Source organism: Crinia signifera, chromosome 8 (assembly GCF_055691185.1).
Source record: "Crinia signifera chromosome 8, ASM5569118v1, whole genome shotgun sequence".
NCBI lineage: Eukaryota > Metazoa > Chordata > Amphibia > Anura > Myobatrachidae > Crinia > Crinia signifera.
Genome location: NC_139224.1, coordinates 22,454,863 through 22,475,634, shown reverse-complemented (window position 1 = coordinate 22,475,634; position 20,772 = coordinate 22,454,863). Strand labels below are relative to the sequence as shown.

At 43.1% G+C, this 20,772-nt stretch overlaps 1 protein-coding gene across 1 annotated transcript in view; it reads right to left on the bottom strand.

Annotated features, from left to right (window-relative positions):
• Positions 1-1,144: 1,144 nt before the first annotated feature.
• Positions 1,145-20,772, bottom strand: part of LOC146027210 (uncharacterized) — a 42,151-nt gene continuing 22,523 nt past the window's right edge. The window contains exon 6 of the mRNA XM_083158166.1: positions 1,145-1,345. Within this exon, the coding sequence (XP_083014292.1) occupies positions 1,145-1,345 (201 nt within the window). The remainder of the gene's footprint in view (positions 1,346-20,772) is intronic.

Below are 20,772 nucleotides of genomic sequence, written 5' to 3'. Positions count from 1 at the left end.
ATTCTTGTCAATGGTATGATCATTGTTTATAACCAGCAGATTTTTTAAAATTATTTTCAATGACTCACTGTCATAAACTGTCCCTTCTTTTACCAGATTCCTCATTTTTTCTACTTCATCTATTGATGTATTTAAAATCTACACAATTAGGACCATGGTCAGGGCTAGACACTTAAGACAGGGGAGGGGGCCCCCCAACCCCTCCAGCCCCCACATCTTGTCAGCGCCATTCCTACTTGTGATTCTGCCTACCTCCCCTCCCCACGGAAAGTTGGGAAAGCCTCCCGCATTTAGCGGGGCCCCCAGCATGGGCCCCCACACCTCCTCACTCTACCGGTCAAACACCGGCATTTGCGGCTGCTTGTGGATGGGGTGTGGCTAAAATAAAGCAAATTGAGTCATTTTCCTGAAAGGTGTGGGCTTAATGAGGGCAATCTCTGCCACTACAATAATGTTCTTGCAATAGTTTGGATGTGAGGAGATGGAACTTTGCAAGTAAAATTGCATAGGTGTATACGAACATATTGGTTGAAGTTTGGAGATGTTCAATCAGGGTCGATGAAATGCTTGAATGAAAACCTAGATTATATAGGTGTGTACCCAGTTTAATGGTTAGACAAACCACTGTGGTTTATGGCCACACCCCCTCTAGAGACTAATCACACCCCACACATAAACCCCTATCTGCATTATCTCTGGTGGGCCCTTTATGCCCAGTCCGGCACTGCTCCAAACTTTCCTGATTTTTGCTGTGTGTCAGATCTTGGGGGTGCTGTGTTCCCGGCTGTGACCGAAGTGGGTCTGTAGATGCTGATGGATAACAGAACTGGGGGGACTTGATATAGTGGTGCATATGCAGGAAATGAGTACAGGCACACGAACATGGAGTTGGCAAATATTCTGGCAGAGGCACAGAGTCTAAACCCAGGGAGTCCTGCAATGGACTATGGGCTTTGCTGCGCTCAACGGGCAGGTCACGACCCTCTACCAGTCTCCCCTATTCAGGCTGTGGATATTCTGGTGGAAACTGATGATACAGGTATTTATCGGACTGGCTAGCGATGGTACTGGAGTATCGGGCTGGTTACTGATGGTTGGTCTGGAAACTGATGATACAAGCTTGGTATCAGACTTTTACCGATGGTCAGTCTGAAAACAGACGGTACAGGAGAGTATCGGACTGGTTACCGATGGTCGGTCTGGAACGGATGGCACAGGAGAGTATCGGACTGGTTACCAATGGTCGGTCTGGAACCGATGGTACAGACTGGTCTGCACTGAGGTCTCCTGGACTGGGCACAGAGACTTGCAGATAGAAGCTGGAGATGGTATAGCAGGAGTCAATCTGGCAACAGGAGAATAACCAGGAACAAGCAGCAGCAGAATCCGGTTAACTGGTAACACTGGTAAAGCCTAGAGCCTTGGGAGCAATCTCAGGAGATCAAACTCAGAAAGTAGACAATTGTTCAAAGCACCGGAGGACTCTGGGAGGCCTGCTTATAGCCCCCTGAGTTATTGATGACTGGCTGCTGGCAGCAATAAGACTAGAACCAGGAAGAGTTTACCTGGTTCTATCTGTGTCACGTGATCACACCTGAGCTTAGTGGGGTTGCTGGATAGGTGAGCAGTAGTCAGCTGATCACAGGTGCCATGGCTGCTCTCATGTCCAGGACTGTTTGTAAACATTACTGAGTGACATGTAACCACATGAGGAACAGAAACAGGGACATCATGCCAACCACCTCCAGCAGTCTCTCTGCAATGCAGAGTGCATCAGCGGTCCAGTAAGTGATGTGCGCGGACAGTCAGATTACCCTTATTACAGCGATTCCTGACACTGTCATACTTGTGGGCAGCAGTGCAGTGGTAGTGGGTGGGGGTTTGGCAGTTGGGAGACCACCTGTCACTTGCTTCTCTGCGCACAGCATCTATTCACGGGAGAGAGTGTGGCTGATGGCTTGCTGGCAGCTCACATAGGGGCAGATGTATTAAGCCTGGCAAAGAGATAAAATTGAGATAAAGTGGAAGGAGATAACGCACCAGCCAATCAACTCCTTACTGTCATATTTCAAACACAGCTGATTGGCTATCTCCTTCCACTTTATCTCAACTTTATCTCCAGTTTGACTCTCCACCAGGCTTTGTACATCTGCCCCATAGTGCTGGGCGCGCCCCCACAGTGATGAGAATGGAAAGTGTGACTCACAATTGTGAGAACACCGCATGCAGTGCCCCTTTTTTGCAGAGGCAGAGCCGGCTCACATGCAGTGCCCCCTTTGCCGAGGCAGAGCCAGTCCTAGGCATAGGCAACCTGAGCAAATGCCTAAGGCATCTGGAATGCTGCATGCCAAGTCTAGCCTATGGATGGTGAAAGTTTGAGGGAGCAAGAAAGATGGTTTGGCTACCGTGATCGGGCAGCTCAGAATGAAGTAGGAAGCAGACAGGCAGCGGCGCCAGGCACCAACATGCCCCCCCCCCCCCCACATGTAGAGGCAGGCTACAGGCAGCTACACCCGGCACCAACATAAACGGCACGCTAACAGGTAAACCATCAGAGCAGCCGGTAGCACGGCATTTTGCTGAGAAAGGACATACTTTAAGTGACACTACCACATACCAGCGTCCCTACAAGGAGGTGATCATGAAGGCATCCTTTTGCAGTGAGAAGCAAAATGGATTTTTGTCCTGGATTCCTGCAAACCAAAGGGACTAGACTACAGATTGTCGTTTAATATCTTTCAATAGAAAAATGTACATCAAGGGGATACCATTTAGGGTACTTATATGTTAGTTGGGCTATTTGCTTAGTGGGCTATTCTGCGTAGGGAAATCGCATCGCATGGGCCATTTTAAGGGGCATACGATGTGATGCAATTTTCCTATGTCATTTATTCACTGCTCTTTTAGCCCTGGGGGATCGCATCGCATCACACCTCCCGCAAAATCGCATGCGCTTGCATGCGATTTTATAGGGTGTGCGATGCCATTTATTAAAAATTATAATTTAATAACCCAGTGGATAGGAAGATAATTACACTGTATGCGTTACCATTTAAACCATGCAACCCGTTACCCCTAGCAACCCTACTGTTCTTCCTTAGATATAACAATTTTGGCCCCACTTTCTCCACCACGTGCAACTCGGACGCACGTGCGATTGAGTCTCTCACGGAGATCCCACAGTAATCATATACCAATATGGACAGTAATACACCAGCGATACACTAAATATACTGGTCAGTGGCTTAATGGATAAAGGTCAATGCTGACGCTGTGTCGGAGACGCAATTACACTTGATAAAGAAATAATGCAATCAACCACAGGTTATAATAAGATCACGGCTCTGACTCCGTGTCTGCATATGTATTCAAGTCCAAAGTGGACTTAGGTGATTAAAAGGGAAACACAGAAATTCACTATAAAAGGGCACAATACAACTTATACATGATAATATACATGAAGAAACAGTATTACAATAATTATGCAAATACAGGCACAGTTAACACAGGCAACTGGCACAAATAAGGAATATCAATTAGCGTCAAGGGAAGCAGATACCACAGCCGGTTACAAATCCCAGGATCCTGGGTATGTGTTCTTTTTAGATCACATATGTAATGTTTTGGATCCCGCGCTTGGGCCTTTAAAGAAAAGGGGTGTGGGGTCAGGTTGGATGATCATTGGGTACAAGAAAGGGGCTTGGGCAATTCTTCATTGGTTTTCAGCTTCACGGGGACGTCTTCCTGTGAAATGGGAATCTCGTCAGCCCATGCTTCATTCTTGGTCTTTGTTCTTGGGGTGAAGTGGAACAGGGAACTGGTATGAGCTGGAATTTTAGCCATTGTTTCTTACACACACTGATTCATTATATAACACATACTAGGTATCAGTAAGGTCATATATAGTGATTGTTTCACTATACTGACATTTGCGACTGTTGACGGCAACTGAAACAAGTTAGATCAAAACAGAAATAAGGATTTACTCAGGGAGTTTCACGCAAACATAAAGAGACAATAGGGAACATATCTTTAAGAATTTACCATTAATGTTTCACGTCTAACTCTGGGAGTTACGTTTAAGCAAATAAGACGCAAGTGGCGCCGAGGAATTGCGCAGTGGACGGTCGTAATACCTTAATGGCGTAGAGCTGCAATTTTGACTTCCACAGATTAAATTAGGTATACAATAATATGATTGTATGTCTTAAAAATAGTTTTTACGCACCCCCCCCCCCCTACTATCCACACCACCCTGAAGCGTGGCGAACGGCGGCGGAACGCGTCCTCCGACCTTTTCATACCCCCACTATCCATGTCGGCGTGGAGTTGATATTATATAGTGTGGCAAGCGCAGAGCGCCACCGAGCCCGAAGCGTGGCGAGCCCCGCGAGGGGACGCGGAATACATGTAAAGTAATCCGCATCCCCTCACAGGGCTTGCTACGCTCGGCACGCTTCCCGCTCGGTAGCTCGCTGCGCTTGCCACACTATATAAAATCAACTCCACGCCGGCGTGGATAGTGGGGGTATGAAAAGGTCAGAGGACGCGTTCCGTCACCCCTCGCCATGCTTCGGGGTGGCGTGGATAGTGGGGGGGTGCGTAAAAGCTATTTTTAGCACATACAATCATATTATTGTATACCTAATGTAATGGCATCGCACACCCGATAAAGTCGCATGCGATCGCATGTGATTTTGCGGGAGGTGCGATGCAATGCGATCCCCCAGGGCTAAAAGTGCAGTGAATAAATTACATAGCAAAATCGCATCGCATGCCCTTAAAATGGCCCATGCGATGCGATTTTCCAACGTTACCGTCCGTATGCTAATTGGGCGCCCAACTAACATATTAGTACCTCATTTAGTTATGCCCAATTCTTCAGTGAATTAAAGTACAGGAAACCTTGAGGACATGAACAATTGCATAGGCAACCTGAGCAAATGCCTAAGGCATCTGGAATGCTGCATGCCAAGTCTAGCCTATGGATGGTGAAAGTTTGAGGGAGCAAGAAAGATGGTTTGGCTACCGTGATCGGGCAGCTCAGAATGAAGTAGGAAGCAGACAGGCAGCGGCGCCAGGCACCAACATGCCCCCCCCCCCCCACATGTAGAGGCAGGCTACAGGCAGCTACACCCGGCACCAACATAAACGGCACGCTAACAGGTAAACCATCAGAGCAGCCGGTAGCACGGCATTTTGCTGAGAAAGGACATACTTTAAGTGACACTACCACATACCAGCGTCCCTACAAGGAGGTGATCATGAAGGCATCCTTTTGCAGTGAGAAGCAAAATGGATTTTTGTCCTGGATTCCTGCAAACCAAAGGGACTAGACTACAGATTGTCGTTTAATATCTTTCAATAGAAAAATGTACATCAAGGGGATACCATTTAGGGTACTTATATGTTAGTTGGGCTATTTGCTTAGTGGGCTATTCTGCGTAGGGAAATCGCATCGCATGGGCCATTTTAAGGGGCATACGATGTGATGCAATTTTCCTATGTCATTTATTCACTGCTCTTTTAGCCCTGGGGGATCGCATCGCATCACACCTCCCGCAAAATCGCATGCGCTTGCATGCGATTTTATAGGGTGTGCGATGCCATTTATTAAAAATTATAATTTAATAACCCAGTGGATAGGAAGATAATTACACTGTATGCGTTACCATTTAAACCATGCAACCCGTTACCCCTAGCAACCCTACTGTTCTTCCTTAGATATAACAATTTTGGCCCCACTTTCTCCACCACGTGCAACTCGGACGCACGTGCGATTGAGTCTCTCACGGAGATCCCACAGTAATCATATACCAATATGGACAGTAATACACCAGCGATACACTAAATATACTGGTCAGTGGCTTAATGGATAAAGGTCAATGCTGACGCTGTGTCGGAGACGCAATTACACTTGATAAAGAAATAATGCAATCAACCACAGGTTATAATAAGATCACGGCTCTGACTCCGTGTCTGCATATGTATTCAAGTCCAAAGTGGACTTAGGTGATTAAAAGGGAAACACAGAAATTCACTATAAAAGGGCACAATACAACTTATACATGATAATATACATGAAGAAACAGTATTACAATAATTATGCAAATACAGGCACAGTTAACACAGGCAACTGGCACAAATAAGGAATATCAATTAGCGTCAAGGGAAGCAGATACCACAGCCGGTTACAAATCCCAGGATCCTGGGTATGTGTTCTTTTTAGATCACATATGTAATGTTTTGGATCCCGCGCTTGGGCCTTTAAAGAAAAGGGGTGTGGGGTCAGGTTGGATGATCATTGGGTACAAGAAAGGGGCTTGGGCAATTCTTCATTGGTTTTCAGCTTCACGGGGACGTCTTCCTGTGAAATGGGAATCTCGTCAGCCCATGCTTCATTCTTGGTCTTTGTTCTTGGGGTGAAGTGGAACAGGGAACTGGTATGAGCTGGAATTTTAGCCATTGTTTCTTACACACACTGATTCATTATATAACACATACTAGGTATCAGTAAGGTCATATATAGTGATTGTTTCACTATACTGACATTTGCGACTGTTGACGGCAACTGAAACAAGTTAGATCAAAACAGAAATAAGGATTTACTCAGGGAGTTTCACGCAAACATAAAGAGACAATAGGGAACATATCTTTAAGAATTTACCATTAATGTTTCACGTCTAACTCTGGGAGTTACGTTTAAGCAAATAAGACGCAAGTGGCGCCGAGGAATTGCGCAGTGGACGGTCGTAATACCTTAATGGCGTAGAGCTGCAATTTTGACTTCCACAGATTAAATTAGGTATACAATAATATGATTGTATGTCTTAAAAATAGTTTTTACGCACCCCCCCCCCTACTATCCACACCACCCTGAAGCGTGGCGAACGGCGGCGGAACGCGTCCTCCGACCTTTTCATACCCCCACTATCCATGTCGGCGTGGAGTTGATATTATATAGTGTGGCAAGCGCAGAGCGCCACCGAGCCCGAAGCGTGGCGAGCCCCGCGAGGGGACGCGGAATACATGTAAAGTAATCCGCATCCCCTCACAGGGCTTGCTACGCTCGGCACGCTTCCCGCTCGGTAGCTCGCTGCGCTTGCCACACTATATAAAATCAACTCCACGCCGGCGTGGATAGTGGGGGTATGAAAAGGTCAGAGGACGCGTTCCGTCACCCCTCGCCATGCTTCGGGGTGGCGTGGATAGTGGGGGGGTGCGTAAAAGCTATTTTTAGCACATACAATCATATTATTGTATACCTAATGTAATGGCATCGCACACCCGATAAAGTCGCATGCGATCGCATGTGATTTTGCGGGAGGTGCGATGCAATGCGATCCCCCAGGGCTAAAAGTGCAGTGAATAAATTACATAGCAAAATCGCATCGCATGCCCTTAAAATGGCCCATGCGATGCGATTTTCCAACGTTACCGTCCGTATGCTAATTGGGCGCCCAACTAACATATTAGTACCTCATTTAGTTATGCCCAATTCTTCAGTGAATTAAAGTACAGGAAACCTTGAGGACATGAACAATTGCAGTTGACCATATTTCTTGGGAGACCCATCTAGTAAGTCTCTAGAGATTTCTCTGGAAATTTTTCCTGGGTGTATTCTTCTAGAAATTGGGTTCATTAAGTTTGTTGCTATGTGTTTTTCAACTACTTTTATTACTGAGTGCCAGTATAATAGTCAACAGTTATTATTAATTTAGCATACACTGTATAGGGGCTAATTATTTAAAGGAAGTTTTGTATCTGACATAATATTTTTGATACAGTTCTTTATAGTAACCTAGGGGGGGGACTTTTAATAGAATGCGTTTTTTCGCACTTTCAAAATCACCCATTATTGCACTTTTTTAATATCGCATTTTGGTCGCAAATTCACATATTTAATGAGGTGCGTATTCCGGGAAGAAAAGTGCGATAATGGGCGATTTTTAGGCATGAAAATGTGCGAATTTTAGGCATGAAAATGTGCGAATTTGAGGTAATGTGCGATTTTGTGTTTATAATTTTTTTTTTTTTAAACGGCATGAGGTCCTCCCTCCTGAGCATAACCAGCCCTGGGATCATTGAGCCGGACCTGGTCCCAAAAATACGGGGAACAAAAAGCATAGGGGGTCCCCCGTATTTCTGAAACCAACCCCGGACTCTTGGACCGGTCCTGGTTCTAAAAATACGGGGGACAAAAAATCTGGGGGTCCCCCGTATTTTGAAACCAACACCAGGCTCCAACAGCCCGCGGTGTCATGCCACAGCCGGGGGACACTTTTTATATAAGGTCCCCCGGGCAAAACATGAGTACCATGGCTGGTCAGCCTTGGACGGGGTACCTGGATGAGTGGGGACCCCCCCCCAATAAAGGGGACGCCCCCAGGCTTCACCCGTCCAGGGCTGAAGCCCGGGGCTGTCACCGGCGTCCGTGGCCAATGGACGCCGGCCTGATGGAGTATCTCACATATGTAACATTGCTTTATGCAGGAGAACTACAAGTGCCAGCAGACCTCCCCCGCATGCTGGGACTGGAGAACCACAAGTCCCAGCATGCGGGGCATGTTTCTGGCCAATTCGCCTGTCAGAACCTGGTCTAAATGTTTTGCGATTTTTAGACACATTTTCCGAATTCGCATCTCATTAAATATGCAAATTGTATACTTTTCAATGGGAAAACTTCTGGATGCGAATTCCGGCGTGACTAAAAATCGCACTTTCAGAAAGCGCAAATTTTTTTTGCAGCTCATTACATATGCGAATTCAGGAAAAAGGGTGATTTCGGCTGTTTCGGCGAACAAAATGCAAAAATCACATTTTCGCATCTCATTAAATCTCGCCCATAGTCTAGTATTGTACAGATTCATCCAAGTACTATAATATTCAGATACAGCAGTGGTTAGATTACCACTGTTTAGGGCCAGACTGGTTATCTGGCAAATGCCAGAGGGGCCGATGGCCAGGTGGGCCGATTTCTTCTTGCAAGGTGGAGGCTCCGCCTACCCCTCGGCGCACATAGCAAGCCGCTGGACCAACTAAATATTCTGAAAACCTAAGATATTCAGAATATTTTGGATGTGGGATATTTGGATAAGGGATACCCAACCTGTATTGGCAAAATGTGGTAAAACCCTCATATACTGGCTTTTGATGCATTTTTCATATGTACTTTGACCTGAATGCGGAGATTCCGGTTCAGAGGGTGACGCCAGAAAAGGCAGAGTTACCCTATACAAGCCTAGGGGAATGCGCTAAGGGACTCCTGGGTCACAAACCTGTAAATCCAGGACATCGTAAATAGCCTCTTTTATGTGAAGAACTGCCTTTTGCGTCACTAATTGCATATGTACTGTAAGTACATATGCGATTAATGATGTTTTGATAAGTTGCGGGATGAACCGCAAGTTGTTGGTAAATCCCGCTCTGTGTACACTACCAGTTTCATTGACATGCATGTGACACAAGTCAGCACAGCATGTTATAGTGAGATGTGCTGAGCTGACTGCTTTAAGGAGTGCTGTGTGCTGCTAGGTTATGGGTGTTGCTGGCTGCTGCTAGAAGAGGGGTGCTGTGTGAGGATTTCTATGGGTGAGGGTTGATTGGTCTTGCTGGCTGCTGCTGTTATCAGTGCTGATGGGTGCTGTGCTGGGAGAGGGATGCGGAGTCAGAGGTGCAACGGTGATGGTGCTAGGGGCACCAGTGAATATCTTGCCTAATTGGTTAGGGCTGGCTCTGTGCCAAGGCCATTAATACTGAAATTTCGGAGGTGTGAAAGTGGTAAAAAATTTGATTTCAGCAATGGCTGTTTTTACCTATGGGCTGCAGAACTGCAGCCTCCAAAGGTAAAAACTGCCACCTCCTTGGTGTTAGTGAAGCCAGTGACTTCACTGTGACTTCACTGTGACTGGCAGTGACTTCCTATTGGAAGTTCTACCTGCCAGTCAACCGCATGACAGGCAATCTCATTGGGAGGTGATCCCTCCCTCTGGGACTGCCAGTCTTGGCTGTGATAGACAGAGAAATGGCTTCCTGTAGGAAGCCGCTCTTTGCCCCGCCATGTTACCATAGCCGGCTTTTATGGGCAGCAGCCAATGCAGCCCATAGAAGTCAGGCTTTTGCGCATGTACAGTACATCTGGTACAGTGCATACATCGGGCCCGGCGCCTGGGAACCTAGCGGCAGGGACCAGCAGGAGGCAACTGGGACTGACAGCACGGACAGCGTCTGGGAACCTGGCGGCAGGGGCCAGTGAAAACCCGTCCTACTCACAGCTAGGAACCGCCTCTGGATTATAGCGTTTGCCAATAACACTGCTACACAATTTCTCTTCTTAACTTTGCTTAACTACAACTTTCAGGCTTGGCCAAATTCAAGTTCAAGATATCTCAGAATATGCAATACACTGATAAGCCACATCTGTTTGGCAGCTACTTTCATGGTCGCTTCCAAATATAAGTCCCCTGACTCTCCTGACCTCTCATCTTTTATTAGCAGAATATGGTCTTTTCATACAATAAAGTTGATTGTTGAAGTATTTTGTGAGACACCAAGAAATCATTAACCGTCTCATGGATTATTTCAAAGCAACTAAACTGATCAAACTACTGTTACTTATAGATCAACCACCTATTTATTTTTTAGACGTACAAAATGCTCTTTTATCATTGACAGTGCATCCGGAAAGTATTTGCAGCGCTTCTCTTTTTCCACATTTTGTTATGTTACAGCCTTATTCCAAAATGGAATAAATATTTTTTTCCCCTCAAAATTCTATACACAATACCCTATAATGACAATGTGATTACAGTTTTTTAGGGAGATTTTTTGCAAATTTATTAAAAATAGAAAACGAAAAAAGTACATAAGTATTCATAGCCTTTGCTCAATACTTTGTTGATGTACCTTTGGAAGCAATTACAGCCTTAAGCCTTTTGAATATGATGCCAGGAGCTTGGCACACCTATCTTCGGGCAGCTTTGCCCATTCTTTTTGCAGCACAGCTCAAGTTCCATCAGTTTGGATGGGAAGCATCTGTGCACAGCCATTTTCAGATCTCACCAGAGATGTTCAATCAGATTCAAGTCTGGGCTCTGGCGGGGCCACTCAAGGACAATCACGGAGTTGTCCTAAAGCCACTTCTTAGCCACTTCTTTGAATCTTGGCTTTGTGCTTAGGGTTGTTGTCCTGCTAAAAGATGAACCATCGCCCCAGTCTGAGGTCAAGAGCACTCTGGAGCAGGTTTTCATCTAGGATGTCTCTGTACATTGCTGCATTCATCTTTCCCTCTATCCTAACTTGTCTCCCAGTTCCTGCCACTGAAAAAAATCCCCACAGCATGATTGAGCCATGCTTAGTTTCCACCAGACATTGCGCCTGGTAATTATGCCAAAGAGTTCAATTTTTGTCTCATCAGACCAGAGAATTTTGTTTATCATGGTCTGAGAGTCCTTCATGTGGATTTTGGCAAGTCCAAATGTTCTGCCATGTGCCTTTTACTAAGGAGTGGGTTCTGTCTACCATACATTTCTGATTGGTGGATTTCTGCAGAGATGGTTGTCCTTCTGGATGGTTCTTTTCTCTCCAAAGTCGAATGCTGTAGCTCTGACAGAGTGACCATGGGGTTCTTGGTCACCTCTCTGCCTAGGGCCCTTTTCCCCCATTTAGTAAGTTTAGACTGCCAGTCAACTCTAGGAAGAGTTTTGGTGGTTCTGAATTTCTTCCATTTACTGATGATGGAGGTCACCGTGCTCATTGGGACCTTCAAAGCAGCAGATACTGTCTCGGAGGTCTACAGACAATTCCTTTGATTTCATGCTTGATTTGTGCTCTGACATGAACGGTCAAGTGTGGGACCTTATATAGACAGGTGTGCGCCAGCGGAAACGATGCAGCTGAGGTCAATTTTGAGCTTCATGGCACAGCCTGTGGATACTTATGTACATGTCATATCTTAGTTTAAAAAAAAAAATTATTGCAAAAAATCACCCAAAACGTTTTTTTTTTTTCACATTGTCATTATTTGGTATTGTGTGTAGAATTTTAGAGGAAAATTTTATTCCATTTTTGAATAAGTCTGTAACATAACAAAATATGGAAAAAGTGAGGCGCTGTGAATACTTTCCTATGCACTATACTACTTTTCCAAGCCTCCTGGCTCCCAGTTTTACCCTCCCGTTTTTTCCATATCCCCTTCCCCTTTTTTATTTCTATATACTTACGAAAAATCTCAGATATTATGTTCTAACTGATGATGTTTTTGGGTATGGATATCCGCTATGAATACTAAAAAGCTCCTTTGTTTATGACATTATTATTTTTAAATGTTTTATGTTATAAAGTGTACAGATATCAAGATTGATATTACTGACAGTGGCATAACATAAATATCTACAAACCGATCAACCAAATCCACCGATTTCAAAAGTGTCCAAATCGCATGTGTTTGACATCCGATCCGTGGTCCCAAGTGCATCGGAGTCGGAGATCGGACCTGCTGCACATCCGACCTCCGACTTGGACAGCCTCCTGGCAGCGGGGAATGGGATTGCATACGTTGTATCATATGCAAAAGTACTGCATACAGTTTATTGTTTGTGATCCTGCCACCCAAGAAGCTCCCGGGCGATACAAGGGGCATTGAATGCGACTTATGGGTGCCTTAACACAACATCACTGTAAATATATATTACTAGTAAGCCCGCTCAAAGCAAAAGCTTTGAAAGCTTGTCTTCTACCTTCTGTGTTTGCGCATGTATGAGAAAGAGATGTCGTTTCACTCTCTGCAGATGGCAGTGTTTTGGAGACTCACGGACACTAGACATCTCCTGTTAATGGCACTGGGTGCCTTCCTCTGGCAATCTCTCGAGATCCCACAATGTAGAACAGAAGGTAGGCGGCACTCCGGCGACTTGAAAGAATTTCAGACAGAGACCTGTTACTGTAATCAACGTTTCGAGAAGTTTATTCTCTTCATCAGGATGAAGAGAATAAACTTCTCGAAACGTTGATTACAGTAACAGGTCTCTGTCTGAAATTCTTTCAAGTTGCCGGAGTGCCGCCTACATTCTGTTCTCTCTCTCTCTCTCTATATATATATATACATATATATATATATATATATATATATATATATATAAATTATCTAAACATAATGTAAACAGTATTAGCAATCGGTTTGGAGACCTCTGTAAAATAATGTGAAAATTAATAAAACAAAGAAGAAATATAAATAACTGAAAATAGATACAGCAAAGGATCCGGATGCTACAGTTATTTAGGTCATTATGTTTCATAGTGTAAAAAAATGATCTTCTATTGTTCTAGGTCAAATTTAACGTCAATGGCTTTTGTGTTTGGCTTGATTTATGTCAGATCTACACTTCATATTCAGAATGCGTCCACCACTTGTACTTGGAAAAAATGCTCTGCCTTTGAATACAATAGCTAGGAAATATCAGATCTGAATTATTCAAATCATTCACACATAAAAGCTAGTGGGCACCTTGCCACAATATGAACCTTGCTTTCTTCATACACCTTACATTCCCTTCTCATCATGATGCATGGGCTGATGCACAAGCTGTGAAGCATGTGACAACGCAACCTTGAATTAGAAACACGGAGAGAAAGCAAGTCAAGCCCACTAAATTGCATTATTACGTTGGTTTAAAAGAAAAAAAAAACACATACAGTATGAATGTAATTCAACACCATACAAAGGTATTTGTAAAAAGTCATTGAGGTTACATTTGAGCAACATACTCCCAAGTCAAGGCTTGTAGTGGGCAGGTAGGATGAGTCCTCTGAAAGAATTATCCTTCCTTTATTTATAAATCACCAACATTATTCATAAAACATAGTGCTCTAGATGGTGGGCATCATCAACCATACAATATTAAATAGAATGTTAAGATGGCCCTGCACAAATGGTTTGCAATCTCAAAAAGTGTGAGGAACAATTTCTACACAAGGTAGTGGATTAACAATGATATGTACAGTCGTAGATTGGATTCACAGATAGTGCGCTCTCATGCGAAGTCAGCAGTGTGATATAGGGGTGATTATGGAGGCTATCCCAGAGTACCTTCGTGGTTTAAGCAGAAATGAGAAGAAAAAGTAAGGACCCCAAGCTACTTCTGCGCCTTCACCTTAAAACATCCATATACAGAAAAAATGGTTTATCTTGCAATCCACTTTGTGATGAAGTTAGCAATCCATACTCCAGAGATATCCAATATCAACCATGTAAAAGAAGCATATAACAGCATCCATAGCGTAATACAGTTTAATACCACAAAAAAAGCAAACAATGTAGGGAAAAGAACCCTTAAAAAACAATAAAGAGCAAATTACCAAATCCTATTGAGAACTATGTCATATAACACGTTCTCAACTGAGCATATACGCTGACAAGTGCGAAGATCCACATCAGATGTAAATGCGGAAGGTTGCTTGTAATTACCAAGTAGCGTGGAGAACTAGATGGATTAGTTCTCAAACAGGCACATGAATATACAGGCAAAACGCCAGTCCCAGGACTCCTGCAGCAAAGATCCCAGTCTGGCTCCTCCCATCCCCAAAGGATGTTGTGGTCTTCACACAGTCACAGAAAAAATGGCCGACGCGTTTCCACCACGTCCGTGGTCTTTTTCAAGGCAGTAATGAGTGTCCACGGATACCCCTGAAGGGCAATTTATAGTCCCGCACATAATCCATAACATTAAACAGCTGTGTTTCCTCTCCTGTTCGAACACTAATGATTTGGCGCCCTGGCGGTCACGTGTTCGGCTCCCGTGGGTCCGTCCAATGGCAGCTTATTCCTCAATAAGGATGTCATAAAAGGGCAAACTTTGCCCATACTAAACCTGGTTGACACTGAACTTCCGGTCCTCCGTATTGTTGTGGAAGTATTCGGGCGAGATGACGCCCACGCAATCGCCTTACGCCTCCGGGAATATAGTGTATTCCTACAGTAACCTTCTATTACATACTTTTGGAAATAGCGTCCTGGGGGTGGAACCTATAATAGAACATGAATAGGTTAAAAATTATCTTAAAACAATCATTATTATAAAAAGGGGGTAACATTATTATAAATGTACATCATTGGTTACATCTTTTTCTTAGAAAATAGCATAGAAAGGAATGACATAAAAAAGGAAAGAGAAAGAGTAGAAAGACTATTCATTTACAAAAACCATTTTAACTCAAAATCAGAGTTAAGACCGCCAGGTGCTAGGGTGCCGTATTCATAAATTATTTCCATTTCTTTTTTTTGCTAGCATTGATGCTATTTCTTTATGCCTCATATCATTTTTAATGAGTTTAATGCCTGCAAAACTTTTGATCGATCGTGCAGAACAATTATGTTTAAGTCTAAAATGGTTGGACAATGTATGGGTTTCAAGACTCTTCTTGATATTCCTTAGGTGCTCCCCCAGACACACTTTAAGGAGTCTAGAGGTGCGACCTATGTACACTAGGTCACACGTACATTTTAACATGTATATAATTTTTTTTGTGTGACACGTTATGAAATCTCTAATCACTAATTCTTTCTCATTAATGATAACTTTCTCTATTTTGCTCCTTCCCCTTCTATTCCTCGGCATCCCAGACACAGGCCGCACTGATAAAAGCCCTTTGTTCTAATGGCGCCCTCTCTCTGTATTGGAAGAAAAGCGCTCTTCATCAAATTATCTTTTAAATTACGGGCTTTTCTATATATAAATGTCGGATTCACCAGGAGCACTGCTTTAAGTATCGGATCCTTTTTAAGGACCTTCCAATGTTTGTGGAAGGATTTTTCAATTTCTTTATATTGCACATTGTATCCTGTGACAAAAGCCCAATCATATTTATTCTCACAAACCTCTTCTTTTGGTTTCTTTAATAGTAGGGTCTGTCTATAAATTGTCCCTACCTGTAGTGCTGATTTTTCTACTATTTATTTTTTGTATCCGCATTACGAAAATTTAAACAAACTGCTTGTTGTTAATATGTGTCCTCATCTGTACAGTTTCTTTTGATGCGTTTTAATTGGCCGCTCGGAATCGAGTTGAGCCAGTTCAAATGATGGCAGCTATAATAATTAATATACGTTCCTGAATCAGTGGGCTTCGAAAAAATCTTAGTATGCAGTTTGTTATCTTGGGAAAAGATGGTTAAGTCCAGAAAATCTACACTTGTAGTGTTAAAAGAAAACTCAATATTCCATTTGTTATCATTTAATTTGGTGCAAAAGGTGTCCAAAGAGTCTCTGTCACCGTGCCAGATAAAAAGCACGTTGTCTATATACCTCTTCCAGGATACCAGGTTCGCCCCATGTGGTTCTTTTGGCCAAATATATTCCAACTCCCAACTGCCCATGAATATATTGGCATAACTAAGGGCGAACCTGGTACCCATCACGGTGCCGGTGCGTTGTACATAAAATGTATCGTTAAACAAAAAGTAATTGTTAAACAGGATAAAGCGTACTCCTTCTTTTATGGATTCCTGTGCTTGTGGTTCTATATCGCTTTTACCTAAAAAATCAATCACTGACGACTCCCCTTTCGTGGTCAATAATAGTGTATAGTGATTTCACATCCGCAGTCACGAGGAACATCCCATCCTCCCACTGGACCGTGGGTAGGAATTTGAGGACATCCCCCGTGTCCTGCAGATGTGAATCATTCAACAGCACTAAGGGTTTGAGGAAATGGTCAATGAACTTGGACAAATTGGCTGCCACCTAGTTAATCCCGGAGACAATTGTATGGCCCGGGGGATTTTGGGGATCCTTATGGACCTTCGGTAGTAAATATATCACTGGGATCAGAACTTCCATATTGGTAAAAAATGTTGGTACTTGTTTAGTTTCAAGGTGTCAGCACGAGGACGCTAAAGCTATAAATATTGGCAGCTTGCCAAACTGCCTTAAGCTACGCAATCAGCGTAGCAACTGTTTTAATTCTGGCAGCTTGCCAGCTGCTTAGTTGTTTAGTTTCAGGGAGGCAGCGCGTGCCACCTTACTTCTGTCATGTACGTTATCAGCGTGCTACGCTGACTCCTCCAAGGCAGCCCAGCGCTGCTACTCCTAACCTCCTGTGAAGTGAGCACCTCTCACACAGCGCTTGTGCCCACATGATATCCTCTCTCCTGTGGAGAGGGGATCATGAGGGCGCTGGCGGAGAGGCGCTCCATCTTTGTGATATGTAGGAGCGTCTCAGACGCTCCAGCGGCAGCAGCACAAGCCCGCTCTAGCTATGAATCTTGGCAGCTTGCCAGACTGCCTTGACCACGCAGATGTTGCCTAGTAACTGTATGAGCGCGCAGATGTTTGACCGCGCAGATGTTGCCTAGCAACTGTATGAGCGTGCAGATGTTGCCTAGTCACTGTACATAGTCAGTCAGCGCTTGTATTTTGTGAGAGGCAGACATACTGTATCACAGAGATGGCTGCAGAGAGGCGGACTATATTCACTCTGCCTCAGAGTGAGGAGGAGACAGTGTATTTTCTGCAGGGGCAGCATTTCCTGCCTGAGACCCAGACCAGCCCCAATGGGCACCGATGAGGCTCTCTGTTAGGGAGCGGATGTAGCGCTGATAGATAAAAAAAAATGAAAATTCATCAGAAATAAAAGAGAAAGTAAAAATGAGGAGGAACAGAAAATAACTTTGGGCACCTCACCCACCAGCTGTGACTGTCGAAATCTCTCTATACATACCCCAGAAATCATTCTCAAAGAACAAAAAATAGGTTACACCAGAAATTCACCCATACAAAAACAAAGGAAAGTTTCTAGACATGATCGTCCCAATAGGGAAAGCTGGTCATCCAATCGCAGACCAATAAGAAAACCTGATGTTTATCACCCGATTAGGGAATTCAGACCGCAGAGACTAGATTTTAAACAACAAAGAAATCCGTATAGAGAGTATGATGGAGGCCATAGAGATGATCGACAACATACCACTAGATTCATATCAAATAGAGATGCCATTCGAGATAGAGAATGGCGCCCTACGAATAGAAATAGATTCTCTCCACTACAGACAGAGAATACAGACACACTTTTTTTAGAGAGAGGGAGACCTCACTTCCGACACAAAGAAAGGAGGTACAATTAGAAACAATGAAACCTTTAAAAAGAACACATAGAGGAAAAAGACCCACTAAAACAAAGAAACCAACAAAACGAAGAAAAAACACAATAGACCAGAAAGGAATAGTGCTCCGGTTGCAGAAAATGCGGCATTTCAGTTAGAAAGGAGAGAGGGGTCAAAATCTTCAATATTAGTTCATATAAGTTGAATATATATGAAGAGAAAGTATTAAGGTGAGGCCTTAAATATTCACCCTCCATTCTGGTTAATAAATTATGCACGTTTGTGGACATCAACAAATATGTGAGGAAATTATGTATCAAGAATTTTTATATGATGAAAGAAACAACTACAGATCTGGGTAGTATAGAAACCCCCACACTCACGTCTTTTAAACCAAAATCTTTTTTTCCCCCCTCCCATGTAAAGGGAAGTTTTATCGATACATTCAGCTCATTGGTACAAGATGACCTAAAAGATTTGAACACTAATGGATATAAATGCAATTTAAGTTTTAAAGAACGAAAAGTGCTAGAAGGTCTTAAAAAGAACTCGGATCTAATTATAAAACCCACCGACAAAGGTGTGTGTGTGTGTGGGGGGGGGGGGGGTGGTCCTAATGGATCGCCAATGGTATGAGACTGCTGTAAAAAATCATTTGGAAGATTCTTTATGCTATCAAAAATGAAGAACTGACCCTTCCAATAGGATCCTGAAGGATTTGGAAATTCTAGTTAAAAAATATGTGTCAAATGGAACCCTTGGGGAAAATGAAGAGAAATTTTTAACCAATATTGAAGTTATGATCCCAATAATATATTTACTACCGAAGGTCCATAAGGAACCCCAAAATCCCCCAGGCCGTCCAATTGTCTCCGGGATTAACGCAGTGACGGCCAATTTGTCAGAGTTCATCGATCATTTCCTCAAACCCTTAGTGCTGTTGAATGATTCACATCTGCAGGACACAGGGGATGTCCTCAAGTTCCTACCCACGGTCCAGTGGGAGGATGGGATGTTCCTCGTGACTGCAGATGTGAAATCACTATACACTATTATTGACCACGAAAGGGGAGTCAAGTCAGTGATTGATTTTTTTAGGTAAAAGCGATATAGAACCACAAGCACAGGAATTCATTAAAGAAGGAGTAAGCTTTATCCTGTTTAACAATTACTTTTTGTTTAACAATACATTTTATGTACAATGCACCGGCACCGCGATGGGTACCAGGTTCGCCCCTAGTTATGCAAATATATTCGTGGGCAGTTGGGAGTTGGAATATATTTGGCCAAAAGAACAACATGGGGCGAACCTGGTATCCTGGTATAGACAACATGCTTTTTATCTGGCATGATGACAGAGACTCATTGGACACCTTTTGCATCAAATTAAATGATAACAAATGGAATATTGAGTTTTCTGCTAATATTAGCACTACAAGTATAGATTTTCTGGACTTAACCATCTTTTCCCAAGATAACAAACTGCATACTAAGATTTTTTCGAAGCCCACTGATTCAGGAACGTATATTAATTATGATAGCTGCCATCATTTGAACTGGCTCAACTCGATTCCGAGCGGCCAATTAAAACGCATCAAAAGAAACTGTACAGATGAGGACACATATCAACAACAAGCAGTTTGTTTAACAACTAAATTTTCATAATGCGGATACAAAAAAGAAATAGAAAAAGCAGCACTACAGGTAGGGACAATGGATAGACAGACCCTACTATTAAAGAAACCAAAAGAAGGGGTTTGTGAGAATAAATATGATTGGGCTTTTGTCACAGGATACAATGTGCAATATAAAGAAATTGAAAAATCCTTCCACAAACATTGGAAGGTCCTTAAAAAGGATCCGATACTTAAAGCAGTGCTCCTGGAGAAACCGACATTTATATATAGAAAAGCCCGTAATTTAAAAGATAATTTGGTGAAGAGCGCTTTTCTTCCAATACAGAGAGAGGGCGCCATTAGAACAAAGGGCTTTTATCGGTGCGGTCTGTGTCTAGGATGCCGAGGAATAGAAGGGGAAGGAGCAAAATAGAGAAAGTTATCATTAATGAGAAAGAATTAGTGATTAGAGATTTCATAACGTGTCACACAAAAAATATTATATACATCTTAAAATGTACGTGTGACCTAGTGTACATAGGTCGCACCTCTAGACCCCTTAAAGTGCGTCTGGGGGAGCACCTAAGGAATATCAAGAAGGGTCTTGAGACCCATACATTTTCCAACCATTTTAGACTTAAACATAATTATTCTGCCCGATCGATCAAAAGTTTTGCAGGCATTAAACTCATTAAAAATGATATGAGGCATAAAGAAATAGCATCAATGCTAGCAAAAAAAGAATTGGAAATGATTTATGAATACGGCACCCTAGCACCTGGCGGTCTTAACTCTGATTTTGAGTTAAAATGTTTTTTGTAAATGAATACTCTTTCTACTCTTTCTCTTTCCTTTTTTATGTCATTCCTTTTTATGCTATTTTCTAAGAAAAAGATTTAACCAATGATGTACATTTATAATAATGTTACCCCCTTTTTATAATAATGATTGTTTTAAGATAATTTTTAACCTATTCATGTTCCATTATAGGTTCTACCCCCAGGATGCAATTTCCAAAAGTATGTAATAGAAGGTTACTGTAGGAATACACTATATTCCC